General features: G+C 36.7%; 1 protein-coding gene across 1 annotated transcript in view; it reads left to right on the forward strand.

The window, feature by feature from the left end:
* The window catches only part of LOC103659698 (E3 ubiquitin-protein ligase HECW2), a 119,606-nt gene that overhangs the window by 55,546 nt on the left and 49,652 nt on the right, over nucleotides 1-14,408 (forward strand). The window contains exons 10-11 of the mRNA XM_008687289.2: nucleotides 6,660-6,743; nucleotides 10,933-11,042. Of these exons, the coding sequence (XP_008685511.2) occupies nucleotides 6,660-6,743; nucleotides 10,933-11,042 (194 nt within the window). The remainder of the gene's footprint in view (nucleotides 1-6,659; nucleotides 6,744-10,932; nucleotides 11,043-14,408) is intronic.

The raw sequence follows: 14,408 nt of genomic DNA on the forward strand, positions 1-14,408 counted from the left end.
GTAGATGTCACGTGGTAATCTATGGGTAAGAAATTATTTGATAAGTTTTGAAATAAGTTTCCATCTTATTCCAACTTATTTATAACTTTCTACTTATCCTTTCTTAAACTGTTTACAGAATTTGACCATAAAAGCATATAGCAGGAATATAAATCAATGAGATAATGTGTTCCTCTTACACAGAGTGTGTGTCACAGTGTACTTTTATTTTCTGAAAAGGTTTTGGTAGTTGAGCATTTTGCTTATCACAACAACATAATGGGGAAGTTTGTATATCTAAGAGAACATTCCGTTTCGTATAGTTAAAAACTGCATCATAAGAGGCATTCCCACAAAGGCAGGGGTGGGGAACCAGCTGGGGTTCTTTAATCTCACTTTAATTTCAGTGATATCTTTGGTAAAAGATTTATTCGTGGAATAGAGCCACTGAGTAATTGTGTGTCAAAGGTAACTGTGGACCTGATACTCCTGTCCTGAGCAAGGGTCCTCAGCACCAGTGTAGCTCTGCGTGCATTCTTTCTCATCCGTGGCACAGTCACTTCGAAGAAATATCCCTTCTTTATTCTCTCCATAATATAATGAGGAAAAATGTCAGCCCTCGGGAGTGTCAAATGGATACATCCATTTACGTTGTGCTTTTCCTGTTTAGCTTGTGATTCCTCCTAAACCAGAGAATAGCCAGCAGTTTATTTAGCTTCTATCCATATATAGCTTCCTCTTCCTTGAGACTCCACTTGTGTTATCTTTTCCTGTAAAATGGCTATGGTTTTCTTCGCAATGGGATATGGCTTTAGCTTTCAATTTCTGTATTTAAGTCACCATTCCCTCTAATTTTATCTGTCATGTAAATGTGATGCTATGAAGTTGTCCTCTCCTTTTTTTTTTTAATCTCAGAAGAGATTTATTTCCTTGGCTAGAAAACTCAACATCCAAAAGTCAGTACTACCTCCTTCAAGTGGGTACTGTCCCCCCATGGATGACTGTCTCCCACTATTGGCTCTCACTGGAAGACAGTAATCATACTAAGCAGCTTTTTGTATGTGTGGCATTAAAATAAAAGCCAAAATAAAATATTCTATTATTTTATTCAAAGACCAATATATTCATTAAGAAAAAAACATTTTAACAATATTTTATTGGTGAATGTAATGAATACAAATTCAATAAAATTTTTGGTATTAGTATTTGTACAATACTATATTATGTGCAAGAATCTGCATGTCATAAACCTGAATTAAGAGTTGAGAATAATCCCTCTTGTGTTATCGTTAGGTCTAGCCAGCAAACCTATTCCCTAATAGTTCAGCTTTCCCCAGGCATCAGTGATAATTATTTTGGGGTCCAGGTTGATTCCATTTCTATATGTCCATGAGAATCCACAATGGACCTATATTTCCAAATCGAATGGAATGTAGAAAGAAAAGTTGATCTTTGTACTGTGTGGCCCTGGCCTTCAAGTCAGACCCTGCTCTGTGACTGTAATAAAGAGAATGAGCGATCAACAGAGGAATGAATGCTAATTTTCCTTTCTTGGCCTTACACTATTTAGAGAAGTCATGGGATTTCTCAAAAATTGCCCTCGGGCAATTTTTAAAGTTTTTTAAAGCATGTATTTTTGAAGGTGTTACTGAACTGTTCTACAGGAACCGTGCAGAGTCTGCAATCCAGAGAGTTTTGTGGTTTCAAGGCCTTGCAGCTTCTGATTGTTTCTGATCACGTGCCCTTCTTTAACTTCACCAAAAATGTTGGTTGGTTTCAATGAGAGTATTTTCTGTGGGAATTCCGGCCTTGAGACTATGTTCATTGTCCTCAAATGCTCTTCTGCTAGAGTTGATCTTCTGGGGGTAATTCTGTGCACTTGAGGAAGTGGTTACAAAGGTCTAAATATTATGGGTGTCTGAGATACAGCAGCAGCCAGAGACTTTTTCCTGAGGTTGTCACAAGACAGTTTAGCATCCTGTTACCACAGTTGTGAGTTTTCTTATTAAAAGATTGCCTCTTTACCTGTCTTTGCACTTCCCTCAGGAGGGTCTATTTTAGCAGATAATCTGATGTCGGCTTTCTGATTCTTTTTCTCTGCCACAACAAAAAAATGGTAGCTTATTCCAGACACTGGGTGGAATATTTGTTAGGGAAATTTGTTAGCAGCCAACTCTTATTTTGGTATTAACTAATCTTGTGCCCGGATGTGTTTTATTGAGCATTCCTAATGTGTACAGCACAAAGCTAGGTACTTGGGGAACATAAAAATAAAGGAGGAAGGGCTTTTGCTTTCAAAAAATTCTTGTTTCCAAAAGAATTTATGTTGTAACTGAGTGGCCCAGTGGGAAAGTACAACAGAGGAAGTGCTGGAAAGTCTTCTAAAAGGCACAGAGAGAGGAACATACCCATGCACAGAGGATCAAATGATAAAGTGTTATTTGGATGTCATCTTAATCCTCATTGTAAACCACTAAATTTGAATAGAATTTCTTCATTAAAGTGAATGCAGTGAAGATAAGAATTAGAGGACTGCCACTGATCCCTTCTAACTCTATACGTTAAAAAAATAAACTTGAACAAATACAGTAACGTAACTTTCAAACGTCAGAGTCGTAGGGATCTTTAATGATATTTCTCAAGCTTGCTATGTTTATTTCAGACACTGAGTGGACTCATGGAAAATTGTTAGGAGTTGAAACTTATTTTCCATTCTAAAAGGAAAAGAAATATTGCAGATCTACAATGTTGAGTTTAATCACGTTTATTTTAATGAAACATAAGTGTGCACAGATATCAAATATGCATAAACTTCTTATAACTTTTATGAACTTTAAAGCCAAAAGACATATAAGTTAAGTGAAAACTTTAAAAAATAACATTTTATTGAATGATATTAATGTGAGATTTTGTTTTTCAGAAGCCAAATCACCAATATTAAGACCATTGTCAGTAGAAAGATACAGTAGTGCTTTTTATTTCACTTGTATTTGACTTTTATCTAATTTCGATTTTGTATCTAATGGTATGTTTGCGGCAATATTGTGGTCATCCTTTTTTTTAACAAATAGCTTATTTCTATCTACTAATTTATCTACTAACTTTATTCTTATCTACTAATTCATCATTTTGATGAGCCAATTCATTTAATACCCCCAACTGCAATACTAAAGAAAAAATACATAATTTAATGTACGCTGTGATGATTCTACTGCTCCTTTACTATTTGTAAACTATCATAAAACTTTTGTTCTCAGAATAAACCGTGACATCTTTTGTGCTATAGTTAGCATAAATGGATAATTTCCTTTTTAAATCCATGTATTTTGTGTTCTCTTTAGCCTGTGGCAATTTATATATACATAACCTTGCCTCTCTTCATCATTGTCATTATGCAAATCAATACTGCAAAAGAAAAGTTTTGTCTTTTTAATTGGTAAGAGAACTGTGTGTGAGTGGTAGACAGGGACTGCAGTTATCATACTTAACATCAAGGTCCTGCCAACCTCAGAGCCTGCTCCCCAACACTTGGAAAGTTTCTTTCTGATCATTTGACACCATTGTCTTGTAAATGCAGACGTGAGAACTGAAGTCAAATGGCATTATTCAGTCATAAATCTTATTCAGATTATCCTAACATATGCCTACCTCAATATTAGCAGTTTTGATCATCAATGTAAAAACAGAATTTTTAAATTCCCCCAGAACTTGTGATTATGTCTGTAGATTTCTAGTAAACGGACACACAAGTTTGACAAATACTGGTCTGTGGACTATTAGGCAAATACCTAATAACCAAGTAGCAGTTCCTGTTTGGTTTTGCTTTTCTTAGAAAAGATTGGCGACATTTCTGAGGATATCTGCTGACGTTCTCTTCCTCAGTCTTGATCTGCTCTCTTGACAGTCAGTAAACCAATGCCCTCTGTTCTTATGTGAAAGGACTTTGTGGAATAGGAGTGGGTATAAGGCCTAGACAGAAGTCAGTTAAGAAAATGGAATAGCTTAAATATTTTCATATAATACCAGGACTGACCTTCTCTTTTCCACTCCACCACGAACTCTTTGAGAAAGGAGCTAGGTCTTCTACCCCGTTGAATTCCCAGTGTGTGATACTGTGCCCAGCACTTAGTAGAGACTAAGAAAAATGTTTGCTGAAAGAATGAATGAATGTTGGTAGAAGAAAGTACTTAGTGGTATGGAATGCATCAGGTGACATGCTCCAGTGTCTTGTTCCTGAATGCATGTGACCCTTAGCTCATCGGTGCAATATATTAGCTGGCCTGTAGAAAACTAGCCTCTACTTGCCTCTGGTATGTTCTGGCCTAAAGAATCAGACCAGTTGCTTTCACTGCCTAATATAGTTAATATCTGGAAAGTGATGAAAATTTCCCCAGTTGGCATGTTTCCTCCGATGTCTTTCCCTGTCCTCAGCTTGTCATTCTCGTGACTCAAGAAGCTATAATCTTTTCCTTATTCCCAGGAAGCATACAGACCACAGTCTGGAGTATGATATCATTTACATCATTCACCTCACTGTGTGTAGCTACAGTTAGAGAAGTGGAGGAGAGTGTGCACCCTGTTTGTCTTCTCGTTTGTTCTGTTTGCCTGACTCATTTTGATGATAGGTTACAGAGGTAAACTGTGTATTTGTTGGAGATAGCTTTTGATTCTTCAAGATCAAAGCATGTTATCACTGACCCTTTAAGAGTATTTCTTTGGTTAAATTATTGTTCATTTTTTCTCCAAGATAACTTTTCTCTACTTTAGCTTTTTTCAACCAACTTTCATATCTTGTACCAAAAAATCATTCTCCAGATAATGGGCCTTGGTTTCCGTCATGTGCTTCAGACATGTGATTTTAACACTTGTGGGAAAATGTTCTGCTTCGTTCGAGCCTTCAAACTGAAACAACTAAACAGAAAGGCTGGCTTTTCCCTTCTGAACAATTTCTTTGCAAACTTGTCTGATGTTCATTTCTTAGGTATGTGTATGTCTAACTCCTGGCAGTGAAGGTTGGAAAAGAAAATTTGGCAATACCAAAGATTAGATGCTTCATATGCTAACGTATTGTTTAAAATTGATCTAGCCAGAAGCAGCCAAATTCTTTATCACTCCTAACAAGCTGTGTGGCTAAGAGCAAATCAGTTGACTTTTCTGTACATTATGGAGTTTTTCATCTCAACAGTTAAACCTTGCCTTCCATTTCATTGTCTTCAAGCTTGTAAACAATTAAGAAAAGATTTGGAATTTGGAAATATAAAATGCAGTAGAACTGTGTGAAAATATCAAACAGAAAAACAAGATGATCTAGAAAGAGGAACTAAATCTAAATAAATACTTATATCAAAGATTAATATTTTATCTCATGGTGTACAAAAATCAGATTATACTTTCATTAACACTTCGAGTAAAATTGCATAGTTGTGTTTGTTCCTATGTTCCTATCGAATGAAATGCTTTCAGTACCATAGTTTATGTTATTATTTTTCCTTATCTTATAAAAATGAATATGGTGCTAAGTGAAATAAGTCAAGCAGAGAAAGACAATTATCATATGGTTTCACTCATTTATGGAACATAAGAAGTAGGAAGATCGGTAGGAGAAGGAAGGGAAGAATGAAGGGGGGAGGTGAACAGAAGGGGGAATGAACCATGAGAGACTATGGACTCTGGGAAACAAACTGAGGGCTTCAGAGGGGAGCGGGTGGGGGACTGGGATAGGCCAGTGATGGGTAGTAAGGAGGGCACGTACTGCATGGTGCACTGGGTCTTATATGCAAATAATGAGTCATGGAACATTACATCAAAAACTAAGGGTATACTGTATGGTGACTAACATAACATAATAAAAAATTATTATAAAAAATGAATATGGTGTGCTTTGAAATAAAATCATGTAAATGAGGGAAAGCAACAAGGAAATTTTTATTAAAATTGTTTTCATATAAAAATTGAAAATAGAGGTGTGATGATGGCTCACCAAACAAAAAGAAAAACCTGGTGTTCTTACATATATCTATAGTAAAAAATGGTAGAAATCGCTCACACTGTTGTGTTTGAAATGTGTACATGTAAGTATATATACATTTGCACAGGTATACATGTAATCTATTCTACCAATTCTAGTAACAAAGTGTTTCAGGTTTTCAGTTATTTCAAAGAGCCATATGCCTTTATACTGACTACGTATTGAATAGATACTGTCTGCCTCCAAGTAGAAATATGCTCATCACACATAATTTAGAGGTATACCTCCAGGAAAATAGATGACTATCACTATACACTCACTTTTTGGAATAACAGGGAATCAGCCTGAATGGTAAATTGTTGCTTGGATTCAAGCCCACAGCAGGCTTCACCTCAAAGCAGAGACCAAGTTGTATGGTTGGATGGGACTACTACCTCTAGTAGTACTTGGACAGCAAAATGATGAAAGCAGTAAAGGAATCTTTTTCCAGCATTAGGACGAGGTGATGTTGATGCTTGTGAGGTCTTCCTTGAAAGCAAGGACCATGTCTCTCTTGGATGTGTATTCCTAGGTATTACACAGTAACTACCGCATACTAGATTTAAAAAAAAAAAGTGTTGTGACCATTATATTTAAAAATGGTGCCTAAGGCACTGAGTTATGTTTCGAAAATCTGCCACATATATTCTGAGCTCTTTCTTTGCTTGAATAGGGAGAAGATCCAATTTATCCGAACTGAAGGGACCCCAGGATTGGTGCGTCTTTCAAGTGATGCAGACCTTGTTATGTTGCTGAGGTATGGAACACCAATATTTGAAGTAGAAAGTCTTCTGTCATCAGATATTATGGGGCATTTTAGAAAATACTATGCCAATATTGGTAGCCTAAAAATGTCTCCATTGTTCTTAAAGACTTGTGGAATACTCATGTGGAAGATGTAGGAGGCTAGCTTAATGATAATTCGTTTCAGATTGCATTTCTTATTCTGAGTTCTGTTTGATTTTTTTTTTTTTTTTAACCCTGGTGATAAATGAGGTGGTATTGGAGAAGACAAAGGTTAGTAGAGGACAATGGATAGAATGTTCCACTTACAAAATGGAACACAAGGGCTTACTTATTTACTTACCCCTTTGGAGTAAAAGAGAGGTCATATTTATATTTTCTTTCAAGTTCTTTCCTCCAAATGTGCTTTGTCTTCTTTCTTTTTTCTTTTCTTTTCTTTCTTTTTTTTTTTTTCCCTGATTTGACATGATTTTTTAAACTGATTTTGAGAGTTTAGGTTTAGTGAAGTTAGATCAGAAAGTTGAAATTTGATCACTGGTACTCATTGCCAACTTGATAGACCTTCATAAAATTGACCAATTGTATTTTCTTTCCTGATGGTTAGGTCAGCTTTGGTTTTAAATTTTAGAGTAGTTTAGAAAGGAAACCGGCAAGTTTTCAAAAGATTTTTCATTTTTAATATCATCCCTCAAATGGAGGAAGCTAGAGTAAAATAATGCTTTGCTCTCCCAGTAGTTGGGACACCCACCACCGTAACCTCCAAAAAACTAAAAGGAAAGTCGTGCTGAGCCAGACCACACAACGTTTTATTTATCCCGGAGTGCGAACAATCTCATTCATGATATTCATGGCGGTCTTGACCCTAACCATTTCTAACTGCCTACATGATAGTTGCCATACTTGTAAAACTGAGGTCAAATAATTATTTTCCTTTACTGGATAGTTGGAGCATAATTCAAAGGGATATAATCACTTCCCACGGAGACTTTGCTTCACCTGATTCTGAACAAGACCTGTTGGGAGGCAGGGGTCACTTCTCAGTCTAAGGGGTGACCCTTGACTATGTTGTATTGAACGAGTTCTGAAAACAGAATATAGTGTGCTGTATGGTCGGGAAGACTGTTTCTCAGTTAATCTGTAGTATGATGTTTCTACCATAGTTTGGTTGGTAATAAAATAGTTTTGTTATAAAATGCTGGCTAGGATATGACCCTTTTGCTTCATTCTGGAAATCTAAGGTTTCTCATTTAAAGAATTATGCATTTGGAATTAATAAAAACAAAATGATTACAAAATAGAAATCATGATTATCATTTACCTAGTCTTAGTTAAATAATCTTTAGACAGTATAGTCATAAATATTTTAAGTTACAGTATAGCTTAGAATATTTGTACTTTGGTAAACACTGCAGTTTGCATGAGTTTCTATGTGTTATGTGGTTGAGTTTTAAAATATTTTAAAACTGGTATATATATGTGTATATATATATAAATCAGTTTTATGTATGTATGTGTGTGTGTATATATGTGTGCGTGTATATATATGTGTGTGCATACACACACACACACACACACACACATATACACATATAAAGAACAAGGCTACATTTTCCCCCATTTGGGGAAAAAGCATGTTCTCTGAAGTTAATGGGCCTTTGGAGAAGTGGGAGAAATTCATTTATCATATAATAGTTCTATAATTATTACATGCAAATGAGGTTATTAAGTTCTAGACTTATTTTATTTAGAGATCAAATGTATTTTTTAAATTTAATAATTGTACATGGTGACACAATGTATTACATATAGATGCTTAATAAGTAATGATTAATAGTTATTGAAACATTATCAGATGTCCTCAGTTCTTTATTTTTTATTTTACTTTGGAGTTTGAGTCCTTTGAATCAGTGACTATAAACTCAAGCAATGGACTAGTTGCATACATAGTAAAAGACTTTGTGTCTATTTTTATACTTTGCCTATTTCTTTTCTTTTTCTTTTTTTCTTTTTTTTAGATTTTATTTACTTATGAGAGGGAGAGAGAAAAAGAGGGAGAGCGCGGGACAGGGGGAGGAGAAGCAAAGGGAGTGGGACAAGTAGACTCTGTACTGGGCGCTGAGCCTGATGTGGGGCTCAATCTCAGGACCCTGAGATCATGACCTGAGCCAAAACCAGGGGTCAGATGCTTAAATGACTGAGCAACCCAGGCATCCCTATTTTTTAAAAAGAAAAATCACTCCTGGTACAAATGGACTTGATTCTCAGCAAGCTGCAATATTGAGATCCCACAGCTCTAGGAAATTATTCAGTTCAAAATAAGCCCATATAAGATTATTCTCCAAAATAGCTATTACATAACTCAAGAACTTTTAAATGACTTTGTTACATTTGTTATTGATTATTCTATTTCATATATTCTTTCATTAACTCCTGTAAAAAATGTAACTCTATCAGAGCTCATATATGAAATGATTGATATATTTGGCTATGTTAGAATTTTAAAATTTATATAATGAAAAACACATATAAAAGCATAAAGAAAGGTAACAAACCAGAAGAATATATGCACAACATATAAAACAAAGATATTATGAATACACGAAGAATGCTTTTAAATCTATTTAGAAGAAAAGAACCCCAAAGAAAAATGAATAAAGAGTATAAAAAGGCATTTCAAAGAAATTGAAGTAAGAATAGCCAGTAAACGTATGGAAAGATGCTAGCAATCATAAAATGCAATTTCCAATAATGAGATAGTAGTTCATAAAATTAGATTTGAAAAAATAAAAAAGTCGGATAATATCAAATGAGAAATAGGGACTCTCATACTGTCTGGACTTGGTGGGGTTGCAATTTCTACAATCTTTTCAGAGTACAATTTGACAATATCTTGTATAGTTGAAAAGGCATATGTGTTATGAATGAGCATTTCTGCTTTTAGATATATACCATATTTATACTAAAACTCTTTTGCCTATGCACAAGGCAATATATACAGGATCTTCATTGCACCTTTGTTGATAAAAGCACAAAGTTGGGAAAAAAGTATTTGTCAAAAGAGCTTCAAAACTACTGACATTTGGGGCTGGATACATATTTGTTGCAGGGAGGTGTTCTGTGCATTGTAAGATGTATCAGGATCGTGGCTTCTACCCACTAGATACCAAAAACATACCCTCTCCCAATTATGACAACCAAAAATGTCCTCAGACATTCCCCAAAGTCCCCAAATGGTATGGGAGGAGGCAAAATTGCCTCAGCTGAGAGCCAGTTTTTATAACCCTTAGCAGTCCTTTCCTTAATCTCTGCAAGGATAAACTGTTGCCACTGTTTTCTGAATGTTTTCTAACAGGTTTCTAGATTTGGCCAAGTTTGAGGAAAACCTACTTCTACCTCTTAATTAAAAAACACAAGTCCTCCTCCTTTTATTGTTGTTTCAAATCTTGGTCAAGTATTCGTCAAGTGTCTTGTCCAGCGTCAAGACCTTAGTGCAATCAATAGTACTTTTATCATCTTATTTAATGAAAAGTCTGGGATTGTAAGATCTCACATCCCTGGTTATTATCTTTTAGGAGAGTGCTAGAAAGAGAATTTGCAATATAGAGAAGAACAAAGACACTGGATTGAATATGAATAATCTGAGATCAAAATCCTCACATTTAAAAAAAGTTTATAAAGCCAGAGTAAACAAGGGAGCTAACTATTGAGCAGTTGTCATTATTTAGGAGGTGTTTTGTATTATTTTGCTTTTAATTCTCCAGTTAAATCCCAAATTCTTTGAATGATGAGACTCTGTCATATATTTCTTAGGATGAAGATAAAGAACATGCTTTGTGTCTCTTAAATTATGGACTCTCAGTAAACATTGTGTGTTGTGTTTGAATCTTATTCTCAAAGCTAAAAACCCAGGTACTATGTTCAAGCAAACGTGTAAATTCGGACTCACATATTAAAGTGGCAAAATAGAAATCGGGTTGTCCAAAGTTGATAGGAAAACAGGCACATTACCACAGGTTCCACAAAAGCTGCAACAGACTGCTGTTCCTTCCAAGAATTAGCTACAGGAGAGAGGGGACGAGCGCTCCCTTCGGGATGTGAACTGGACCTCAGAGTGAGAAATCAACGGTCTCACTCATTTGGAAGCAAGACTTTTCCCCAGCGCTCTGGCTCAAGTGTGCATTTTGTTTCTTGTCTTTCCCCAGTTTATTTGAAGAAGAGATAATGTCTTACGTGCCTCCACATGCCTTACTTCACCCCAGCTACTGTCAGTCCCCACGTGGCTCCCCTGTGTCCTCTCCCCAGAACTCGCCAGGTAAGTCTACCTGCTATGCACAGGGAATCCTCTGAGAAGCTTACCCTCAAGCCAGACATTCTGTCCTTCATAAAGGACAGTGAGGGAATCCTTGGGTACATCTTTAGTGTGAGCAGAGGTACCCATTGTGTGGCACTTTGTGTGTCTTAGAAGTGGCTTGTTCCCATAGTAATTCATTTTGACAGGAAGATAATGACATTCCAGAATTAGAGACTAAATGTTAGCAGTATGATATACTCAGATGCAGGATTTACTTTTCATTATGTTACGCAGTGCCTGATGTATCTTGGAAAATATTAGGACACAGAATACCATGTTAGCTTTTGGATTAAAAAAGTTCTGGTTAAGACTGTAATAAAAAGAAATGTCTACTTTCAAGAAATAATATAGAATTAAAATTAGTTTAATGGATTTAGATAGGTTTTTCCTGCAGTAATAACTAACTGCATTAGATAGGAAGAGTAGAGACACATGGGCAGATAGAACATGTTGATAGATAAAACAAACTAAAATATTTAAGTTCAAATTCTTTTTGAAAGAAGTATGATATGAATGAAGGAGTGAATGGATGAATGGATGGATGGATGAATGATAGAAAATGCAGCTTAGGAAATGAGTGTTTTTAAAAGGAAAGTAGTTATAATGTTGACAGCACATCAGCTATATTTATTTTTATTATAGATGATGTATTGTTTATATTTTAATAGCTATCAGAATTTAAAACTATTTTAATAGAAATCCAAGTTCCCTATGTGTCACTGAAAGCTGCTCTATAGTCTTTGATACATGACATGTTTTCACAAATCCTATGATAATGAAGCTAAAGCCTAATTGAATACCACAAACAGGAAGAGGTCTATTAATTTGTTCTTTTAACACAGATTTATTGAGCATCCAACTATGAGCCAAGCACTGAATTAGACTCCAGTGCTACAAAGATGAATGATGCAGTCTCTGCCTTTGAAGGATTCACGGTGGGGCAATGAGTCAGCAAATGACTCTGTCAAGCCCTGTGGTCTGTAAGGAAAGGTATGGGAACACAGATATAGGAACAATTCTTCCTCCAAGACTGGCAGTGGGTGTTTGGGGCAAGATAAAGAGAACAGATATGGAGGGAGCCTTGAAGGATGATGAAGGCGGGCCAAAGGAAGAAGGGTGTTCTAGGTGAACGAGTAGCATAACCTAGGCCTCAGAAGCATGAAAGAAGTTTAGGGCCAATTAATAGCTACAAGTAAGAGCAAGTTCTCAAAGCTCAGGTTGGAAAGATAGGCTACGGCTGGTTGATCATTACTTACTTTGTAGTCCATATGGAGCCACTGAAAATTTACAAACAGAAGAACACCCTGTTTTACAAAGAACAGTTTGGTGGCAATATGGAGGAGGGATTAGAAGACGAGATAATGGAGTCAGAGAAACCACTTGGGAGCTGTTGCTAAAGGGCTGGACTAGAGGTGTTAGAGAAACAGGAACTAGTTCAAAGGACTCTTAGGATATAGAGACACCAGGACTTTGAGTCCAGGTAGGGAAGATTCTGAGGTCAAGGCAGATTCTGAGGTGGGCAGATGCCCACCACCTAGACTACTAGGCAAATGGCAACACCAGTCACCAGGAAAGGAAAAAGATTGGACTGGAAAGGAGGGCTTGGATGAGTTTAGTTTTGGGCATGGTTTGTTGAGGAATCTCTGAGCCATCCAACTACAGATACCAAAGACAACTGGAAAAGACAATCATGGAGCACGGGAGAGGTTAGTGGCTTGGCATAGAGGGTTTGCTGGTGACAGTTGAAACCAAGGGCAGATTGGAGGAACCAGGGAGGACAAATCCATGGAAAGAAGAGAAAACAGAGGATGGTAACACGAGGAACTCCAGTATTTAAGGGATGGGCTGAGATAGAGTAGCAAATGAAACAGAGAGCCAATGGATTTTGGAAGAGAATTAGGAAAGTCTTTTCAGGGAAGGCAAGCTTCAAGGAGTAGAGAGTGGGCCACATCCTCAAAGCATTCAAGAAGGATGAGTCCTGAGAAGAGGCCATTGGATTTGAAAATCATGAAGTTATAAATGGCCTTTTTCAGAGCAGTTTCTATGAGATAAGAGATTATAAACTGAAATGTGACCAGTTGCAGAATGATATAAGATATAGAGTAGAAAAGCCAGGAGTGTAGAACATTCTTTTTATGAAGTATGGGGATGGAAAGAAGGGAAAATAGGACAGCACTTAGAAGGAGAAGACGGGTTAAGGAAGAGGTTTTAGGGTGGGGAAATTGTGTGTGTGCAGAGGTCAGAAGATGTGGGTGGAAGGAGACTAGTTTGTGGAAGCAGCAATCATACCACAGGCCCATGGGAAACAAGACACTGGAGAAGAAAGTGAAGGTCAACTTTGGAACAAAGTAGGGACATGTGTTTTAATGATCAGGATGAGAAGAAATAATATATGATGCTTTGGGTAAGTTTCAGGATGTAAGGGAAAATCGATGGAATTCAGAGCTAGCCTCAGCCTTTACCAACTGTGTGTGACTTTGGGCAGTTTACTTCCTTCCCTGAACTTGAATGTGCTTTTCTGTAAAATGGGAATAATAGCAATCACCTCCCCTGGGTACTTGGAAAACACCTTGCCTTGTGCCTGCAACACGATAAGGATCCAATAAGTGTTAACTTATCCCTTCTTTCTTTCTTTCTGGAAATCTGATCCTGAGAAGTACAGTTTGCCGATGTTTAAACCATTAATAACCAAAAAATATGAATTCATTTCTCCCTGATTTGCAGAGCTGGCTGCCTAGGTATTTAATCTTTCTGACTGGTCTTTATCTTAGTTAGATCCTATGATGAAGTTCAAATGGGTTGTCCCTTTACCTGATACTTTGTGGTTAAAGAAATGAAGCTGTGTGGATTATTGCTCATTTCGGTCAAGGCTCTCCTTCCAGGGCTTTTCTGCAGCCCATCCTCCCCAAGAAAAAGGTAGATCAACAGCTTCTGTCCCTTTCCGAGCCCTACAAAGGGCTAAACGTCCTTTGAGACTATATGAACATTCTACCTGGTAACTAATCATTTAGCATCACAAAGGTACATGAGTAATCCATTGGTGGTAGTAAAATACATTCTGGAAGCTCAGTTAGAGTCAAACGTTTTCCAAAGAGATGTAGAACCCAAATATATCTAAATTGCTAGCAGCGTTTGTGATGGTTTTAATTTTCAGGGAGAATAATCTCCATATTTTTGGCCTATTCAGTTTCAGGGGGCTTTATTTGATCTTGAAATTGGGATGAACTCCCTGATATCAATGGAAGTTACTGTAACTAATTCCACATGATCTTATAAGGCCAGGACTAGCCAGCCTCATTTACCCTGTGGAGTAATCTTCTGATTCTT

This window comes from Ursus maritimus, unplaced genomic scaffold, assembly GCF_017311325.1.
Source record: "Ursus maritimus isolate PB19 unplaced genomic scaffold, ASM1731132v1 scaffold_1, whole genome shotgun sequence".
In the NCBI taxonomy this organism is placed as follows: Eukaryota; Metazoa; Chordata; class Mammalia; order Carnivora; family Ursidae; genus Ursus; species Ursus maritimus.